The sequence below is a fragment of the Coptis chinensis genome, chromosome 3 (genome assembly GCF_015680905.1).
Source record: "Coptis chinensis isolate HL-2020 chromosome 3, ASM1568090v1, whole genome shotgun sequence".
In the NCBI taxonomy this organism is placed as follows: Eukaryota; Viridiplantae; Streptophyta; class Magnoliopsida; order Ranunculales; family Ranunculaceae; genus Coptis; species Coptis chinensis.
Window position 1 is genome coordinate 113491485 of NC_141458.1, and position 19868 is coordinate 113511352.

Consider the following 19868-nt stretch of genomic DNA (forward strand, 5'->3'; position numbering starts at 1 on the left):
CATATATGAATTTTCGAGTCCAAGCCCGATTTAGGTCCTATTGGACAAGTTTGGATTTGGGTCAGGCCAGGCCGGCCTAGATCCGTTAGCAATACATGAAAACTATTTTTTTTTTTTTTCTAAAACTCAATCAAATTTGTAAGTAGCAAGAGTCAAACCCTCATCTCTTGTGTCACAAACACAATACTAACCAACAGTGCTTCCAATTTTCTATGTACAATATTAATAAATAACTAAATATATTGCTACTATTAACTATAAAATACACAAATCTACTAAAAATTTCGGGCCGGACCATTATCAAACCGGACAAAGGTATGTTCAGACCTGACCCAATAATCTTATCAGACTAAATATTAAGTCTAAGTCCTTGTTTTATCAATTCGGATTTAATTGGGTTTCGGACTTGTCCTAGTCCATTGACAACTCTAGGTAATTTTATGTGAGTATGGATAGTGCGTGTCATTTAAGAAAAAAAATTGGTGTGTTAGATTAGATGGATAGGATGATGACACTTTGCAATTGGCATGGTTTTGGTCTTGGGAGAGTTAATAAGTATTTTGGACATTTTACATTGTGAAGGGTAGATTTGACATTGTACGGGCAGTCGGGCACCAAATAAATGGAATTGAGTCCATGAGAGCTGAGTTGGTCATGATGTGAATTTGGGGACGAAATACTAATAATGAAAAAACTGGCGAGGGAATACTAATTGGGGCAAAGTTGCTGGGGACAGAACACTAAAAAACGGTTGGTCTTTTAACTACCTGACGGCTGATGCGTCGATTGATTTGATTCTTATCTTTATTTTTGACAAGAAAAATATATTCAAGGATATTGCGATGCCAATTTCTAAAATTTCACAAAATAAAGTGATATTTTGCAATATTTACCGATATTTTGTTCTGCTGTGCCACTTTGGTCAGATTTTAAGCTCTTTAAATGCAGAACATTTTGCATTTTTGCCGTACCTGAGTTGAGTTATCCTTAACCAACTGGAATACCTGCAGTCATACTGTCCTAGCCAATCTAGATGTCAATCCCACAAAAAGAACACAGATTATGGTATGCCCCTAATTACTTTCTTAAAGGAATTTTGAGATTAAATTTTTACAGGCCTGTTAATTACTGTCTTACCAGACCATGAATCAGTCCACCCAGGACTGAAACATTCCAGCAAGATATAAATGAATTATTTTTACTGGAAATATACATGGTTTAGACATTAGAATGAAGGTTTTATCACTTTAATAAAATTTATTTTTTGGTTTCAAAGTGGAGATTTAATCTAGTCCGGGGTGGTGCTTAATCCATATATTGTAACCTTATTATTATATATAATATATTCACATTTTGCCAAAAAAAAAAAAAAAAAAAAAATCAAAATCAGTTCATATCACCATACGAGTAAAGTTGCGAGATAACCCATTCAGCAAGCAACGTCATTTAATGGCACTTGACCAAATACTATGTATTGGCAAGCCAAGAACTGAAGAGTGTACGCACTTTGCAGTGACAAAATACACACCAAGAATTCAAGATAAAGAAGATCACCAGACAAGAGTCGTGGAATTATTTTGATGCCGACACTACAACATTGAAACCAAATGAATTCGGGGCATCAATCATTCAGAGTGTCAATCAGCCAATGCCAAGCAAAGCAAAACCCAATATATATGGACAATGTCATTTTTTATATATTGAACCAGGATCTTATCAACAGTTGTGTCTTTCTATAGGACCAAAATCTATTCGATCACTCTTTTTCCTTGGTACTAGCTTCTTCATACCTTCAGTTCGTCTATTAAATCTTTGATTTATTTGAAATATACGTTTCTTTCCAACATCTTTTGAAACTATAGTCATTAAACCTTGTAAAGGACAAGTTGAAAGGATTAAAGCAACAAAAATTGCTTAATACATAGTCTCCAAAGTATGTTTCACAATTGACAATATCACATGAACCAAGTTGATAACCAATTAATAAGTGCAGATGATCTGACCCAATAATTTGTGAACTCTGCTATGTAGGAGCCAAACAAGACCAAAAACCCCGCACTAAAAAGTTCATTAATATTTGGAATCATGCAATATGTCGGCTGTGTGAACATTAAGCACGCAAGGCCAGCAATAGGGTGAAGTTGTGCGCCATGCATTATCCCTTGTACCGTTGTACAAGCTTACAAATGTGTCTAAACATAAACGCTAGGTGAAAAGCAAATACCAAAAACTTACAGTAGTTAATGAACTCTATTGATTCCAAATTAAGTGATCTTCTTTCACATGATTAGGCTTCTGTGAGGGAGTAATATTCACATCTAATGAATATCACACACGTATTCAGCATATACAGAACTACCAACCGACTTCGTATCCTTGTCCTCAGAGCTCGCTTTATAGTGACTCGACTTGGGCAAGCAACCCGTTCAACTCGCACCCAGATCGATGTCACCACCAACCGATCTCACGTACTTGACCTGCGAGTTCACTTCAAAGTGACTCGAGTTGAATAGACGATCTCACCCAGAAGTGACCTCTATAGCACTCACTCCTCTCGCTCCACAACGGCTCGTAACGTATGCCTTTATTATAGCAATCAAGACCGAAACTTTAGTCACGCAGCTCATTAATTCTTCATAACTCGCCATGTGGCTCACAAGTGACCTGAAGACCTAAATCTGACCTAAAGCGGAAGAGCAGGAGGCGGGCACCTTGCCTATATAAAAAGAATGAAAATCTACGTTTGACCTGATTCAAGTCTCTCCCAGCAGAGAGAACTTGATAGGTAGACACTTCATCCAAACAAACTCAATCAAATCCAAATCATCAATCCCAATAATTCCAAATTGCCTACGGTTTATAAGATTAATCCAAATATAACATTTACAGTTTCTATTTTTGTTTTGAACCTATTTCATAATTTTTTACTTATATCTTCAATTCAAAACTACAACCCTATCAAACAAAGATAACTAAAATTGCGGTGATATTAGCACCCACTTTATAATTAAATTAAACTCGCATTCAAAGGAGTTTTGTTCAAAGAAGTTTGCACCCACTTTATTATTAAACCCACACTTGATACTTCATTGCGCTTTTCTCTCTCCATCATGCAACCTGTAACGATTGCTATTTTACAACATAGAAGACACAAATAGTTTAACTCTCAATCTTATCATTATACAACATGAAAATCTTTGCTTACTTATTTTTTCAGATGTGATTCTGTCTTTGCATAAGAAGACAATCACTGCTTACGTTGCGGGTACATAAAGAGTGAAGACACGGAAGACCAATATGGGGTGGATTGACAATACTTTGATTAATGGAAGTTGCTCAGGAGGGATGCGTATTTTACAACCAATTTGACAAGTAATAATACTGTAATACTAATAGCAATACCAAATTACCAAATTTGACAAGTAATATAGTGTGTAATACTAATACCAAATCACTACCAAGTACCAACCGACCAAAAAAAAATTGTAATACTAATACCAAACGAAAGGCGACTAAATTGGTTCCCCACTTTGTCGCTTTCATAGTTCACACAATCACATCTAAGATTCAACTAAGAATTTCTTCAACTTTCGTCGCCATTCGAGATGAACTTCTACTACAGAACCACATTTAGATATCAATATTTAAAAGCATTTTCAATGGTGTTTTATAATCTTATGTGTTGAGTGGGCAACTCAGATGTTCCACACCAATTCATATTCTATACCAAGTGGACAACTTATCACTCTATTTTGGGGTCAAATATAAAATTTGATTTGCTTAATATACTAGTTGTCTATATTGCCCATCCAACCTAAGATTGCTACATGTACAAACAAAAAATTTACTTACTTTTTTAAATAATTTCTAAAATTTAATAATAATGTCTATTTTAAAAAAATTTAATATAAAATAATATCTAAAACCATTATTGCACAGTGGGCGAAAATGCTCATATGGGTTTTCAGGAGGCCACGTCAGCACATTTTTTAAGTGGGTACCCAAAATTAATTAAAAGTCAGACCAATATTTTGATTATTTGCGACTCGGTCCCTACTACAAAATAAATGAGACGTTGGATAAATGTTGTCGAGATACATATAATAAGAACAAAACAATTACACACCCAATCTTTAAACCAATTCGCGATCACTATGAATTATTCAAACACAAAATTTGAATCTAAACAAAAAAAAACCTTCGACTTCAACTAGGAATCCTCAAGACCCAAAATACTATTAACCGAAAAAAATAAAACACCCAAAGCCAAAACCACGAGTTCTCAACCTTAAAAAACAGAAGAGCTCTTATTGACTAAGGAAGAAGAAGCAATTCGCCAGTCAATTGATTCGTAATCAATTAATAGTATCTACTGCCTTAATTTCGAATGAAAGATGTTGGAAACAATTGGTTGCCGCGGCGAAATCGTATCAAAGTGCATTTTTCTAATGGTTGGAGTTCAGGGATTGATTCAGATAGCACTGAGGTCATACGGAAAAGGTGCTCTCCCTCTCTCTTTGGTTCTTTTAATTAAATAACTCTGATTTTTCGTAATCTGAGTCATGACTTACAATTTTCAATGTATTTATCAATTGAACAAATCTTAACACCTGTTTTTGGGTTTAAAATGTCTATTCAATCGAAGCTATATAAAAACGCAATTCTTCTTCTTCTTAACAGAAAAAGGAAACCCCCAATCACAATGAAGAAGAAGGCAGTAAGGCCGTTCTAGGCAGTTCGATCAAGTAAGCAATTTTCCCCCATAACCTTCAGTTTCGCAATAAGGTTCTCTCTGTCGTTGTCTATATATTCTTTTTCCCAAAACTCCCATTCTAAAAACAATGACAGTAAATTACTTAATTTTTTCATGAATGGCAATTTGTTCTTTAAATATTTTTAAAAAAAAAAAAAGATAAAAGCCATTTCCCATGTAATACATCTTCAGTAGTTTGAATTGTACCTCATTAGTGTAAGTTTTTTCACATAAATGGTAAATATTAAATAGTTGAATTAATTGATCGTCGCACAATCAATTGAGATAAATATATTGAACAGGAGAGAAAGGGTATTTGAATTTTTGGGGTCCATATTAATTTGATTAGAAAGATGGTGTTTTTGCTGTATAAGGTACAAACTTTAAGGATGAACCATCTTGATTGATGGTGACCATTGTTCACATAGGAGGAGATAGTAGGTATATGTCTCAATATCTTGGAACTACTCGACAGTAGTGACTATATCATACATTTATGAAGATATGAAAAAAGCAATATGTCATGACCAATTTTTTTGATGAATCTATTTAGGTTTGTCTATAATTAAATTGTTTTTTTTTTCTATTTGTCAGCTTAGATTTGGAACGGTGGATTTAATGGAGCAGACTTGAAGAAGATTATGACAAATGATAAGCTACTTGAGAGTTGAGATTGCACCGGTGACCCAAAAACGCTCCTAAAGGTGAGTATATTTTTTTTAACTTTTATGTTCTTAGAGTAGTTTTTGCTACTATTGTAAGAATTACATTCATTCCGTGATATCCTTAGTTGGAAAAAATCCATATATTGAACCTGAAAACTTGGAGTTTTCTCACTAAGTCTAAGTCGCATATGGGATTCTGGGCCTCCCCACGAAAATGAGTGTTTGAATGTATGAGTATATTTTGGAGTTTTTGAGTATTTGGGGTGTGAAGGAGTCATGGAAGAGGTTGAAGTAGCTAACAAAGCAGCTGTTAAGAGCTGCTATAGAGTTGTTAGTCTCTTATCTAAACACTTAGATCAGACTCAGTATAGAAACTTAATGATGGAAACTGGGAATACTGTGTTTAAGTTTAAGAAAGTTTCTTAGTACTAATTCTGGTCATGGAAGAGTGAGAAAATTGAAAAATTATCACTTTCAATCTTCCTTGCCTCAAAATATCTTCTTAGACAGCCCAACTACTTTAAAAGGTTTTTCAATCCAGACTCTTCAACTTCTTGATAGATCTGAATTCAACAGCTAAGACTACTATGCAGCTTACTTCAAAAAATTTCCTCGAAAGCTCGATATTAGATAGGGGGTCTGTTTCTAAAAGTTCTTTCAACCTCACTCAACAACATCCTCCTTTAACTCCATATCAATTATTCCAACAACAACAACAACAACAACAACAACAACATAGATTACAATTTCAACAGCAGCAGCAGCAGATGAAATTCCAAGCTGAAATGATGTATTTAAGGAGAAATAGTAGCATAAGCTCTAAGTTTGATAGTTCGAGTTGCACGCCTACCATGTCGTCCACTAGATCTTTCATCTCATCTTTGAGCATGGACAGTAGTGTGGATAACTTGAGTAGCAACTCTTTCCAGTTGATTGGTGCACCACAGTTATCAAGTTCTCAACAAATGCACAAAAGGAGGTGTTCTGTTAGGGACCAGATGGAAATGTCAAATGTGGAAGTAGTGGTAAATGCCATTGCTCAAAGAGAAGGTTTAATTTCATATCATTTTTTATATATGTTAGTTTATTGCTCTTACCTATGCTTAGTTGCTAACTGCTATTGTGTTTATGCAGGAAACTAAGAGTGAAGAGATCAGTTAAGGTGTCAGCTATTAGTAATAAGGTTGCTGATAATCTTAAAAAAAAAACCTCTTCGACTTCAACTAGGAATCCTAAAAACCCAAAATACCTTGGACTACTATTAATCAAATAAATAAAAACACCCAAAATCCAAAACCCACGAGTTCTCAACCTCAACAAAATGAAGAGTTCTCTTATTGACGAAGGAAGAGGAAGCAATTCGCCAGTCCATTGATTCATAAGTTTTTTTTAGTAATCTATTTTTCACTATTTTTTCAATGAATATATTGAGATCTATATTAAATTTTGAGTTATTCTTATTGTATTTTTTGGTTAGAGATTTCTTTTTGTATGAATTGTTTTGGGTAATGGATGTGAATCATTTTCCATTGAAAAGAGAATTTTGTGTGTGCTGCACTTTAAATTTTGAGTTATTCTTACCAGTTTAACAATAACAAAACCGGAAAGCCAAGGAGCTTCAATGTTTCATTGGAAGCTAAGCAATGGCTTTAACACAACAAAGATATCATAGCCTTTTCGAACTTCCCAAATGAAGGGGACTAGAGGAGGATAATATGCCTAATGAATGTGGTGTGGACACTTTGATTTGACGGTCAAGAGACATGCCAACAAGGGCTGTGTGGGAGGTTTAGCATAGTTGGAAGAAGGCTTACCATCGATGTCTCGTTACCGTTGATAAGATCTCATTACCTACTAAGATCACGAACAACATTTGTTCTTTGGGAGTGTAAGAAAGCACATGAGTCTTGATCCATCACGAGCAAAGGAGAGCTTGGCAAGGTCGGTATTTGTTCATTAGGTACGCGATGATGGCTACTTCAATGCCGTGTGTACAAAAAGGTGATTACAAATGCAAGCAAGACAGGCAACAACCGGAAGTGGAGACACCATTTTCTTTCTCCATGTTTGAGGTGGGATGGTGGGGTGAATGGTTAGTAGGCGCTAGCTAGCCTCACTTAGAAATATTTGAAGTTGATCGATGATGCTTTTTTGGATATGGGGAGTTCCCCGATGCCATGGTATCAAGTGTAATGAGAGCAAACTATTTATTCATTCGTATATATTTTTTCTTTAGTCAAGTGACAGCAATCTATAATGTTTTTAAAACCATGTATGTATTTTTTTGCTTTAATAACCATTCTTTCTTTATGCTATCAAATTAGGTCCTTTCTATGGATTGTCGTTTTAGCTATAGATCATATGATTTTCATGCATACATGATTCTCATTTTCATACGCACACACCAGAATTTTGTTTGGGTGAATTCTTTGTCTATTGCATTCTATTTTATTTAGAAATTTTCAATTTTGATTCAGCTTTGAGTTATTCCATCTCACTGTTTTTCTTTCTGTTTTTTACATCCCATGTCGCCAAAATGGACTAAGCCAGTTAAGTATAGTTGACTCTAATAATTTTATAAAAATTAAGCCCAAAATACAGGTAAACCCAAACGTTTAAAGCATACAATGAAACAATCCCGGCATGGCCGGGTGAAATGCTAGTTATAAAGTGTGATGTAGTGGTGTAGACAATTTTTCATACTTCATCTTTTAAGTAGATGATGTCATACTCTAAATCAAATTGTTGCATTGAATATGCTCTAAGAACACATCATATGGGGACAATATGATATAGGTCATCTAGGTACAAGCCTACAAGGTACCTCATGAGCCAATCCAATAAGAACGTTAGACGTTAGCGGTTAGCCCAACAAATGAACCTGAGCTGGACTTCGATACAAAGGTCCATGGGTTCGGCTAGCTCTCCACTTTTCCTGGACTGTACAAAAAAAACACCGACTCAACGGTTATCTTGAAAACCCTTTTGTGTGGGGATTTCATACTGAGTTTGTCCCGGACAGGAGTGCATAGCCTCCAGGTTGAGCTTAATTGGCTCCAGCCTCCAGTGTGGGCTCCCTGAACTATGTATTCCTCCACAACAGGGACACCACGAGCTCCAAAAGGGGAAGGAAAAAAGAAAAACGAGAAATATTATTCTTGGCTTGATAGAATATTCGGCTGAGTCCTGTAAGAGACAGGAAGTGGTGCGATGTAATGGCAATTCAGTAACTCAGTAAGTGATATGCCGTGGCGTTTGTGCATTGTAATTAAGAGCTTCATTGCAACCAACTGCTCATTGTGAAAAATTCCCAGCCTTATGAACTAACGGGTACCTTGGGAGTTGGGACCAAAAATTTTACTTGGAAGCCAATAATAATCTTGTTATTTGAGAAAATACCACATCATGAAAAATGATCCACACCAAACACTAATTTATTCCTTAATCGTTAAAAGCCAACAGAACTGAAAGATAAACAATGCCGCCACAACAGATGCGCATAGCCAACCAATACATAGTATCATACACACATGAAACGCAACAGATCGATACCTATCCCCACATGCAAATCACCCAATTATATAACCATATTGAAGTTCTCAGTGTCCTCAAATTACCCCAGGCCATTTGTCTGATTTGAGTCACTTTTAAGATCGTGTCTATATGACAAGACTGCGAAGATAACCTGCAGAACTGTCAATATAAGAAGTATAATAGCACCAATGACTGAAAGAGTTCTCCAAGGATTCTTCAGGTACTCAGTTGTTAAAGACTCAAATGGATCTTTGCAGTAATTATGTACAAACTTCTCCCACTTGGTTGGTTCTCTATCACAAACTGCATTGATTTTTGCAATCACATCCCATATATAACCTTCAAACTTAAATATAACAACCCCTTCACACAGCTTATTCAATCTTTTAGCTACCTCTTCTTCAGTTCCAAGCCAACCTGGTATGATCTTCTTATTTCTAAGCAATGTCACATCCTTGGTGGATTTCACTAGTGCACTTAAAAGGTATGCATAAGCTGTAACATCTGAACCGGAGCTAGGATTTAGATGTTCAAATGCGACAAGACTTCGCAAAATGGGATAAGCAGGACCAGCTAGAGGTGGAATATCCAGTCTCCGATAGGCAAATCTTACGTTCATGAAGTTATCTGCCTTATTTTTGTAAAACCATCTAGCATCTTTCCTTAATTGAATTCCAGCATCTACGAGCTCACTAGCACTCGGCGTCCATGCATTTGAGAGTAATATGTGTCTTACATTAGCCTGTACAAATGCCTCGTCCGAGACCTGATGTTCTTTTCGAGGAACGTGATGTTGGTTTGGTGGGTCTTTCATGATATGTCTTGAATAATTTTCCATGACCAGACAATTGTGAAACAAATGAAGCAAATGATGAATGCGATCTGAACCGGAAACCTGAGTACTCACTTTTATGAAAGATTTAAAGAACTCAGTGACTAGGGACCTCAGAGATTCCGGTTGGTTTTCACCTTTTGGTACAGTTACAACAGTGAGATTGAACAAGGTTTCAAGAATGAAAAATGGTATTTGGTTCTCTAAGAGAAGCAAGTCCGTAGTTATTTGAGGCAACAGCAATGCAAATTTATTCTGTATCCGATTACTTTCAGTAGATGTAGAAGGCTGCGGCTTTGTTGCTATCCCGAGACCGAAAGGCCTTGGCGACGGAGTTGCCGCACTAGATGGTGTCTCCGAAGGTTCCTTTTCTTTTCTTGCAGTATGAAATTCCCATAATTTGAGGAGGAGCTCAATTATGAAGCAACCATCAAGAGCCATTTCATGCGAGAAATCATAGTTTGCATCAATATTGACATAGCATTTCCTGGCTTCAAATTCCAAAGACTTGACAACCCTAGTTACAGCATCAGGGTGAACTTTTTTTCTTTGAAGAAGGTGAGTTTGATAGTTTTGTTTGTGCTCTTGCATGGTTTTCTCTAGACCTGGTTTGTTGTGGTGATAAGGACCAATAGAGATTATTTGGGGCTCATAAGCATTGCAATCTGCATTGAGGATGTAATTAGGAACTCGTACAATGGTTGGGTGATTGTCACTCGAGGAAGAGGGATTCGTCATTCTCGTATAATGCTATGATTAGTTAGTTTTGTCCTGCATTGCCGTATTTATAATCGTGAGCGCAATGCTTAGCATGTACGTGCTCAGTACTCTTAGAAAAAATAATGTGATGGATTCACAGTTACAACTTGAATAGATTCATATGTGGTATATATTCCACATTCGTAGGACTTCATCATGTTTGGGGCGAATTAGCCAAAGAAATAATACACGGTTAGTGCTGTCAGATATAAAGAGAGAGTGCGAATCACAGGAAGCACGAGTAGACATCCTTTAATTCGAGCAAGAGTATATAGAGTGATAGGGGTGCTTCCAAACATATCTCTCCTTTTATCAGTTGTCACTTTTATCTCTTTATCCCTCGGGTTACATACTTAGGAAAGAATCTGTATGTTGCTGTTTCTCTGTTTTTTTCCCAACAAGTACGTGCCCAGTACTGTTAGAAAAAAAAGTGGGAAGAGCATAACTTTCTCTTTTCCATCGTTATTCTTTCAGTAAAATAATGAATAGTTCGATTCAAAGTTTTCAATTTGTTTCTTTATTCCTTTTCTTTTCGTTATCTAGTTTATTGAGACAAATATTTACCAATTATTTTTTGCAAAGGGCTAATTAGTATTACATCCACATTAGATGAGCCAATTAAGAATTTATCCTACTAGATGGGAAATTAGGGTCTCTCCCTCTAAGAGCCAACATATCTACTTTTGTTAGTCCCACCATGATCCATGGATATACATATATCGATCTTTATGTACATTTCATTTTTATAACCGTCACTTCTTAGTAGGGGTGTGCACAGGTTAGGTCGGGTTTGGAACTAAACCGAAGACTGAACGGTTTATATTTTTCTAGAACCAAACTGAACCGGCTGGGTTATACTAACCGAAGTACTGAACCAAATCGAACCCACTAGGCTACGGGGTTTAACTGATATTATTTGATCTGAACCGACCGGTTTTCACATATTTTTAAATTAAATTAATTAAATATATATAAATATATATATATATTAATATATATTATATATGGTGGGTCGGTTCGGATTGAGTTTAGAACTAAACTGACTACAGATCTTATCGGTTTTCACATATATTTAACCGAACCGAACCAACTAATAAGTATAACCAACCCAAAACCGACTAATTTGGTTCGGTTTTGTCAGTTCTAGCACAAAGACTTTGAAAATATTGGGTTGTTCTACACTGGAGGTTATCAAAGGAGATTAAGGATTCAATGAAGCAAGCAATGTTTGCGTTGTACCAGTTTTACTTTTAGAATGTATCTATTTCCATTAAGAAAACCAAAATGTAAACCAAAATGTAAGAGGGGACATCACATTATGATTAGAAGTTCATTCATATTTGGCGTTGAGTAAACAAGATTTTTAATGATTTTCATTTACCTCAAGTCTTACGGTTAGTTCTTGAGTTTTAGAAATTCTGATTTGCTAAACTTGGGAATATGGGTGGATTGTTGCCATCTAAGAGCATTTCTAGGTGATAGTATCATTTCCAAATTTGCTTCCATAACTCGGAATTTTGCGAAAAACCAACTCTAGGTGGAAGCAAATCCAGAGTTATCACCGGTTTAGCCGCATTCGTGGATGCAACATGCCACTTCTAATGTCGCTCGAACACTTTTTCAATTTGGTGCGCCATTACCAATGTCGCGTGGGATTTTTTTTTTCGAACTTTTTCCAACTTGGGCGACATAATCAATATCGCATGGTAGACCCTACTCCAAATTTGCGACTGATATTGGTAGAGTTGGTCAAAATTTGAAAATACTTTCTTCAAATTTCGGTCTCGGATATAGAGGTGATTCTACCACCACCTAGAAATGCTCTAAAGTCTTTCTCTATTAGCGCTAACCTTCCTTGAACCGTAGACAGTAATTTACTTAAACCTTTATCTTCTCAGATTTCCGTAGTCTTCCCATATTAGCTCCACTCTTTCCTACTTCTATTCATTAAGATAAACTGATTTTTGATGTGTAGAGGAGCTTAAAGCCCTCTGCTAAGCCAATCAGACAAATTTCAGTAAAGTTGAGTTTACTCATCTAACACGTTTCTTAAACGTTATTTAATCGTACTCATATGGGTACATGAAAATTTCCTAAGCAACTGGCCCGCCGGGCTTCCTAAGCCAGTCTATGTCTGTTTGGCGCTAATTAACCAAACAAAATAATACACGGTGTAAAGGTGTGATATGGTTTTCCCTTACAAACAGTCACTGGGGGACTGGAATAGATTATTGGATGGGACCGAGTTCGATTTGAGAGCGAACTGCCTACGTATCTTACTCTGGGTTGTATGGGGGAGAGTAGAATCAGGTCTGGCGTAGTTCATAGGAGAGGTATTTATAGAGATTGAGAGTGTATCTTTGCTCACCACGTGTAAAGGATGTCCCAAATGAGGGGTGGAGATTAGGATCACATGTGAGAACCGCCTCCTAGGTCTGGCTGTAATGATGTGGAGTGGCGATCTGTACAAGTAACTAGCGGCCGTGACCCGGTGGTCGACGGTCAAGATAGGTGTAAAGTACACCTTTAGTCATGATAAACTTCGGATAAGGAACCCGTGTCACTTCCTCGTGTAGTTAAGGATATCTTTGCGATCCGTTTGTAACGCTCTACTAGTTCATGGAGGCGACACGGATCCATAGGTCGATGTGTCATTCCCACCATGTTAGGCGCGTGCTGGATAGAGAATATCACTCCCCTACACAGCCCCCTCTCAGTAGGTTGTGAGAACGACCTGCTGAGAGAGATTGGTAGCGCGCGTGGAGTGTGTTAGAGGTGGAAATCTCCAACGACCTGTGAGGAATGGCTCGTGTTAACCATGTGAGCTAGTGGGTGCGAACGCGTTGACGCGTGTCGCGACGTGACGGATCCGAAAGCGATTCGAGAAGAAAACGTGGCACTCCATTTTCTCGGGATGTGAAAAGACAGGACAGTTGGTTGGAAGTCGTGGGCAGCTAGGGCTAGGGTGTAATCATGATGCCTTGGAAACTGGAGGGGCGGTTGCTCAAAAAATTTCACTTGCTCTGTTGAGACTTCATTTGGTCGCCGTGCGGTAGACGAACTTCATTACCGCATCATCCTCAGGTTAGTTCTCTGCCATTTTTGAACCTCTTCTTCTTGTTTGGTGCTAAGCCTCTGTTCTAGAGTTGTTAGGATACCCTGTTAGATACTAGTAGCTAGATTTGTTAGGGTTAGAAGAGAAAATGTCGGACTCCGATGACACTCGATCTAATGAGGTTCGCGAAGTTTCTCTTGGCTGGGATGACGAAGGCGATGAGAAAGATGAGTCTGTGTGTAGCCCCTGAGGGTGTGCTGCTCCTGAGAGCGTTCTCGCTGAGTTGGTCCTAGGAGTGCAGGTCCTCAACTTAGCAAGATTCGGAGAGGCGATACCTGTAAGCTCCTGAGAGCGTTATGCTCGCTTCAGAGCGTGAGTAGCCCCTGAGGGCGTGCTACTCCCCGAGGCGTTACGCTTTCGCTTGAGCGTGTGTAGCCCCGAGGGCGTCTTTGCTCTGAGCGTTCTCGAGTTGATCCTAGGAGTGTAGGTCCTCAACTTAGCAAGATTCGAGAGGCGATAAGCCCACAAGCTCCTCGAGGCGTTACGCTTCGCTGAGTAGCCCCCGAGGCGTGCTACTCCCCGAGCGTTACGCTTTCGCTTGAGGCGTGTGTAGCCCCCGGAGGGCTTTGCTCCCGCGTTCTCGCGAAGTTGATCCTAGGAGTGTAAGTCTTCAACTTAGCAAGATTCGGAGAGGCGATAAACCTGTAAGCTCCTGAGAGCGTTCTGCTCACTTGAGAGTGTGAGTAGCCCCTAAGGGCGTGCTGCTCCCAAGAGCATTTTGCTCGCTTGAGAGTGTGTGTAGCCCCTGAGGGCGTGCTGCTCCTAAGAGCGTTCTCGCTGAGTTGATCCTAGGAGTGTAGGTCCTCAACTTAGCAAGATTCGAAGAGGCGATAAGCCTGTAAGCTCCTGAGAGCGTTCTGCTCGCTTGAGAGCGTGAGTAGCCCCCGGGGCGTCTTTGCTCCCGGCGTTACGCTTCGCCAGAGGCGTGTGTAGCCCTTGAGGGCGTGCTACTCCTAAGAGCGTTCTCGCTCAGTTGATCCTAGGAGTGTAGGTCCTCAACTTAGCAAGATTCGGAGAGGCGATAAGCCTGTAAGCTCCTGAGAGCGTTCTGCTCGCTTGAGAGCGTGTGTAGCCCCTGAGTGTGGGGTCGAGGTTAGCCCCGACATAGACGAGTTTAGGGTCGTCTTCGGTTCCCAGATTCACTTGCTGCTTTTCTTGAGTCGGTGCTTGGTTCTGTGTGTTTTGCGTGCTCTCTGGAGGATTGCACTTTGCGATCTTTGGGTTTTCGATGACCGGCCGGAGTAGCCGTAGAGCTGGAGCGTCTTACGTGGTTCACGACAACGGGTCGAGGGTGACCGCTATTGCCGCGACAACGAAACCGGGTGGTTTCTTTGCAACTCCGCTAGTTGTATGAGAGCTGGTGGGGCGATCTCGAGGCTTTGTTTGCACGTGACGTTCTCCACTGGGGCGAACTCAAGGATTTGCAATGCTGGTACGACAACTGCCTTGGTGGAGGTCGGGATCCGGGCTAGTGAGAGGAAGTTCTTGTTGGAGCCCCCAGCGTTCTGTTTTGGTGCGCTGGCTCTCACCTCGGCCACCAAGTCTTTGGCCATTATATAGCTGGTGGGCTCGTTTCTGACGGTGATGGGAGGTTCAGCGATCTTGTTTGCTGCGATGATCTGGTTACAATGATGGGCCTCGAGCTGGTTGCTTCGAAGCTCCATCATTCCCCTTGGGCCCAGAAAACAGATCACTTGGTGCAAAGTGGACGATACTGCCTGCATTTGATGGATCCACCGCCGTCCTAGAATGGCGTTGTAAGACGACTTGGTATCTAGGACGCTGAAACGCATGTTGAAGCTGACCTTGTCTTCTCGGGAGCCCACTAAGATGGGGAGTATGATATCTCCTATTGGGTCGGCCCTGGAGCCATTGAATCCGAAGAGGGGTGCGATTGGGTCTATGAAGACTGACTTTGGCAGGTTCATCTCTTGGATCGTGTGGTAGAACAAAATATCGTAGGAGCTGCCAGGATCGATCAAAACTCGCTTGACGGTCCAGTCGCTGATTTTGACGTGGACCACGAGTGCGTCATTGTGCGGGAGGCAAACCTTGTTGAGGTCGACCTCTGAGAAGGTGATGTCTCCTGTCCTGCGTCCTGAACTGCGTGGCGCAGGTGCAGCTTGTGAAGAAAAGTTGTAAACTTCATGAAGGGGCCAAACGCCTTCTCTTTCTCGCGAACTTGAGGCGGAATCATCCCGAAGTGTGATCATGTGGATGGTTACGTCATGCTCGCGATTCCTCTTGATGGCCGACGCGATCTTGGCGGGGCGTTCTCGAACGCCCCTGCGCGTGAGGGCGACTTTGGGACCGCGGATCGCCGTCGTCGGGTGGGGATCGGCCAGATTCTCGCGAGCCATGAGCTTGTGGTGCGCAGTCGCCGTCGGGTATATTGGTGTATTGCTTGATGTGGCGGCTTCAACCAGTCCGAAGAATAATGCTTGAGCCCCAAAGACACGCGTCGGTCTCATGGCATCTAGCACGGTGAAACGCCAGTAGGGTCGGTCGAGGCGACGATCTGGTCGCTTTATCTCCGGTCGGTAGAAGGCGGCTCGCTTGATCTTCTAGTATGTAGCTAGGAGATCCGGTGAGCACGGGCGAATTCTCGGTTATTGCTTGGTTTGGGTTTGGAGGATTGCCCTTGTTGTCGGTCGCTTTTAGAGGATGATGTTACCTCGTAAACCTCTCCTTCTTCTGTTTCTTCTTCTTCTTGGTTCCGATCTTTCAAACCTTCTTGCGGCTTTGATATATTTGTCAACTCGAAGCGTCTTATTTCGGCCAGCGTTCACGGGTCTTTCTTCGAGCGATCCGGTGAGTCGCGGTATTGCGGGCGGCGGCAAAGCGGTTGTGAAAGCCATTCATCGCAAAATGACTCTTTGAGGCCGCTTTCCATGTCCAAAAGTTACGTTTTGAACCGCTTAGGAAGGAGTTGTAGGTTTTGTCCTTACCAAGAGCGAGCTGGAAGAGTGAATTGAGATCACCCTCCTTACGTCTATTATGGACGTATTGGCTTGCGAACAGGTCGGTGAGTTGTTCGAAGCTTTTTATTGAGTCTGCCTCGAGGGAGAAGAACCAATCGAGTGGGCCATCTTTTAGACTCGCCGGAAATAGTTTGCAATGGAGATGGTCGAACTCTGGTGCACTGTAGAGTACAAGACTTTGAACATATCGGGCTATATCTTTGGCCCGGCATGTCGCGCCGTCGTACATCGAACTGGGTTGGACAAAGTCCGGAGGAGAGACTTTGTAAAGTATTTCAGCAAGAAGAAATGGAGATCTTGCGGTAGGTTTTCGCATCTTTTGTACTATATGGGTGGAATCTTTCTTTACCGCGCTTTTGTCGAGCCTTTGGTTCATTTCGGTGATCTGTTGGTCCGACGTTGATGACGTCGTCCTCTGTGACACACCTAGTGGGTTACGTGTATCCACCGCGCGGAGTGTGACGTTTTCTTTACCCGAGCTCGGCTATTTGCTCGTTCACCGTCCCCTAGTTGTCCCGCTAAAAGGTGGAGTTGAGCTTCGAGGCTTGCCATGCTTTGTGGGCTTGAGAGTTTTGGCTACAGATTTGTTTGGAAATGGTCTGGTTTCTCAAGTAATCGAGACCACAGACGGCGCCAATGTAAAGGTGTGATATGGTTTTCTCTTACAAACAGTCACTGGGGGACTGGAATAGATTATTGGATGGGACCGAGTTCGACTTGAGAGCGAACTGCCTACGTATCTTACTCTGGGTTGTATGGGAGAGAGTAGAATCAGGTCTGGCGTAGTTCATAGGAGATGTATTTATAGAGATTGAGAGTGTATCCTTGCTCACCACGTGTAAAGGATGTCCCAAATGAGGGGTGGAGATTAGGATCACATGTGAGAACTGCCCTCCTAGGTCTGCTGTAATGATGTAGAGTGGCAGTCTGTACAAGTAGCTTGCGGCCGTGACCAGTGGCTGACGGTCAAGATAGGTGTAAGTACACCTTTAGTCATGATTGCTTCTGGATAAGGAACCCGTGTCACTTCCTCGTGTAGTTCGCGTGATACTGCAATCTGTCTATAGCGTTCTACTAGCTCATGGAGGCGACCTGAATCCATAGGTCGATGTGTCATTCCCACCATGTTAGGCGCGTACTGGATAGAGAATATCACTCCCCTACACACGGCTTAGTACTGTCAGAAATAAAGAGATATCGCGAATCAGAGGAAACACGAGTAGATGTGCTTTAATTCGAGCAAGACTATAACGAGTATTAGAGGTGCTTCCAAAGATATGTTCCCTTTTATCAGTTGTCACTTTCATCTCTTTATCCCTCGAGTTACTTATTCAGGAGAGAATAATCTGTGTGTTGCTGTTTTGTCTCTGTTTTTTTTCGTGTCCTACACTCCTACCCCATTTTACAGCAAGTACGAGGTGGAGAATAGCTTTCTCATTTCCATCTTTATTCTTTGAGTAAAATTATGACTAGTTCAAATCATGGCTTCAAAAATTTCAATTTATTTCATTCTTCTTTTTATTTTCGTTTTCTCATTTATTGAGTTATTCTATTAAGTATTAAGTATTAACTAATAATTCTTCTTGACCATTTCAAGATACAGTATCACTGTTCTGAGCATAACATGCAGAATGCGGTAAGGCCACACCATGCAAACGACTCGTTTTATTTTAAATAAATTAGTGTTCTTTTCCTTGAATGTTATACCCTTCAAAGAACGTGATTATCAATTTGGTGTTTCCCTCTTTACTAATTACAATCTAACACATTATTCTGTTTACATCTATCATTAATTTGACTTTTGTATTCTACAATATCACCATTGATTTTCCCGTTCTTGGAAACAAAGACAACCTTAGTGCTCAATTATTCTTTCCTTTGAAATGGCTAATTAGAGATGACAAAGCCGATTACCATCTTATTGTGCCAACACAGAGCACACATTTTTGTCATCGCTCATCAGCTCTCCTTGTGTGATTCTTTATATACTACACCGATAAGTATACACAGAATTCATCGTAAGGTATATCTGCTACTGGTTATTGAAGGACCTCCAGCTTAACTTGTCTACAAATTAAATCAACAATCATCTTTAGTTTTTCCTTTTTAATGTTCCTATCATTTTTTTCCCATTTCGAAAATTTTGAAGATAGAAATGAGATCCATATGTTTTATGAGGACGGTAAAGAGGATATAGAAAGAGAGAACGTTGATCTTTTTAGTAAGTTTACCGCTGTGTTTTTTGCATTTTAAAAAGAGTAGTGATATTGGTAATTGGTTAGACATACCCATATCCAAATCTTTTATTTTGTTCGACATAAGAGTCTTTTTCCTTTCGTTGTCAACTACACCCACCCATTTCAAACAAAAATGGGTTCTTTCTTATTTACAAGCAATAACAAGTAAGGGTTTCCTACTAATTTTTTTTTTCCTTAGCATCTTCTTCTTCATAATCTCATTTGAGTTTGTCATTCACATAGTTTAAAGGAGTTTACTTAATTGAGGTATGTAATGTAGAACAAGTAGTGATTTGGAAGAAAGAGATCAATTCGAAAATTTCGATTAGTAGAGAAGTGAAGAAGAAAGATAAAAAAATATAAATGAATTAGAATAATAAGTAAGAAGAAGATGAAATTTTAGAGTAGAAAGGTAGATAATAGACAAAAACAACTCAATTGAGAGAATTCTTAATTGTAATTTAATTCATAATAACATAATGGGTTCGTTCACAAAATGCTAGAGAAACCATAGTTATGGTTTCTTGGACTCTAAGCAATGCAAAGTAGAAACTAATAATACTAATTCTAGTTCGACACAAATAATTAAGAAATAACTTAACTACTAATTAAAACTCTTCTAGAACCAACTAGATCGAGATAGGTATCCTATCCTACATCAGTATGAGATTCTCAAGTTTGAGAATTTGAAATGTCAAATAAAATTGTATTTAAGTGAATAAAAAGTTATAGGTTTATCTCGTACACAAATCATAATACATCATCATCAATAGCGAACTAGTGATTGCTTAATAAGTTGATTACGATAATCAATTTACTGATACCATGTGTTAATAATTTTCTTCCTTCTTCCAATATTTAATGCTCATTTGTTTCTTAATAAGATGACAATTTTGTATGGAATCAATTGGAAGTAATTCTTAAAAATGAATTAAATTAAATGAATTCAATAATTTTTGTTTTATTATTATGTAATTAACTCTCAATTTTCG

General features: G+C 39.5%; 1 protein-coding gene, 1 long non-coding RNA gene and 1 pseudogene across 3 annotated transcripts; 2 read left to right on the plus strand and 1 right to left on the minus strand.

Annotated features, from left to right (window-relative positions):
• Positions 1-4106: 4106 nt before the first annotated feature.
• LOC147513145 (uncharacterized) lies at positions 4107-5614 on the plus strand. Its single transcript, XR_015217345.1, has 3 exons — positions 4107-4500; positions 4681-4745; positions 5348-5614. It is a non-coding gene; the product is annotated as an uncharacterized LOC147513145 (long non-coding RNA).
• A 20-nt stretch (positions 5615-5634) lies between these two features.
• LOC147513146 (putative WRKY transcription factor 21) lies at positions 5635-6813 on the plus strand (annotated as a pseudogene). The gene is made up of 2 exons (XR_015217346.1): positions 5635-6468; positions 6553-6813. The product of XR_015217346.1 is annotated as a putative WRKY transcription factor 21 (transcript).
• Positions 6814-8831: 2018 nt separating this feature from the next.
• Positions 8832-10719, minus strand: LOC147513147 (UPF0481 protein At3g47200-like). The gene has a single exon (XM_086599519.1). The coding sequence runs from the start codon at positions 10520-10522 to the stop codon at positions 9032-9034; it is 1491 nt and encodes a 496-aa protein (XP_086455645.1). The 5' UTR covers positions 10523-10719; the 3' UTR covers positions 8832-9031.
• Positions 10720-19868: the final 9149 nt, after the last annotated feature.

Bases quoted from the DNA above. Each gene is read 5' to 3' on its own strand.
- LOC147513147 (XM_086599519.1), bottom strand. From the start codon at position 10,522: ATGACGAATCCCTCTTCCTCGAGTGACAATCACCCAACCATTGTACGA.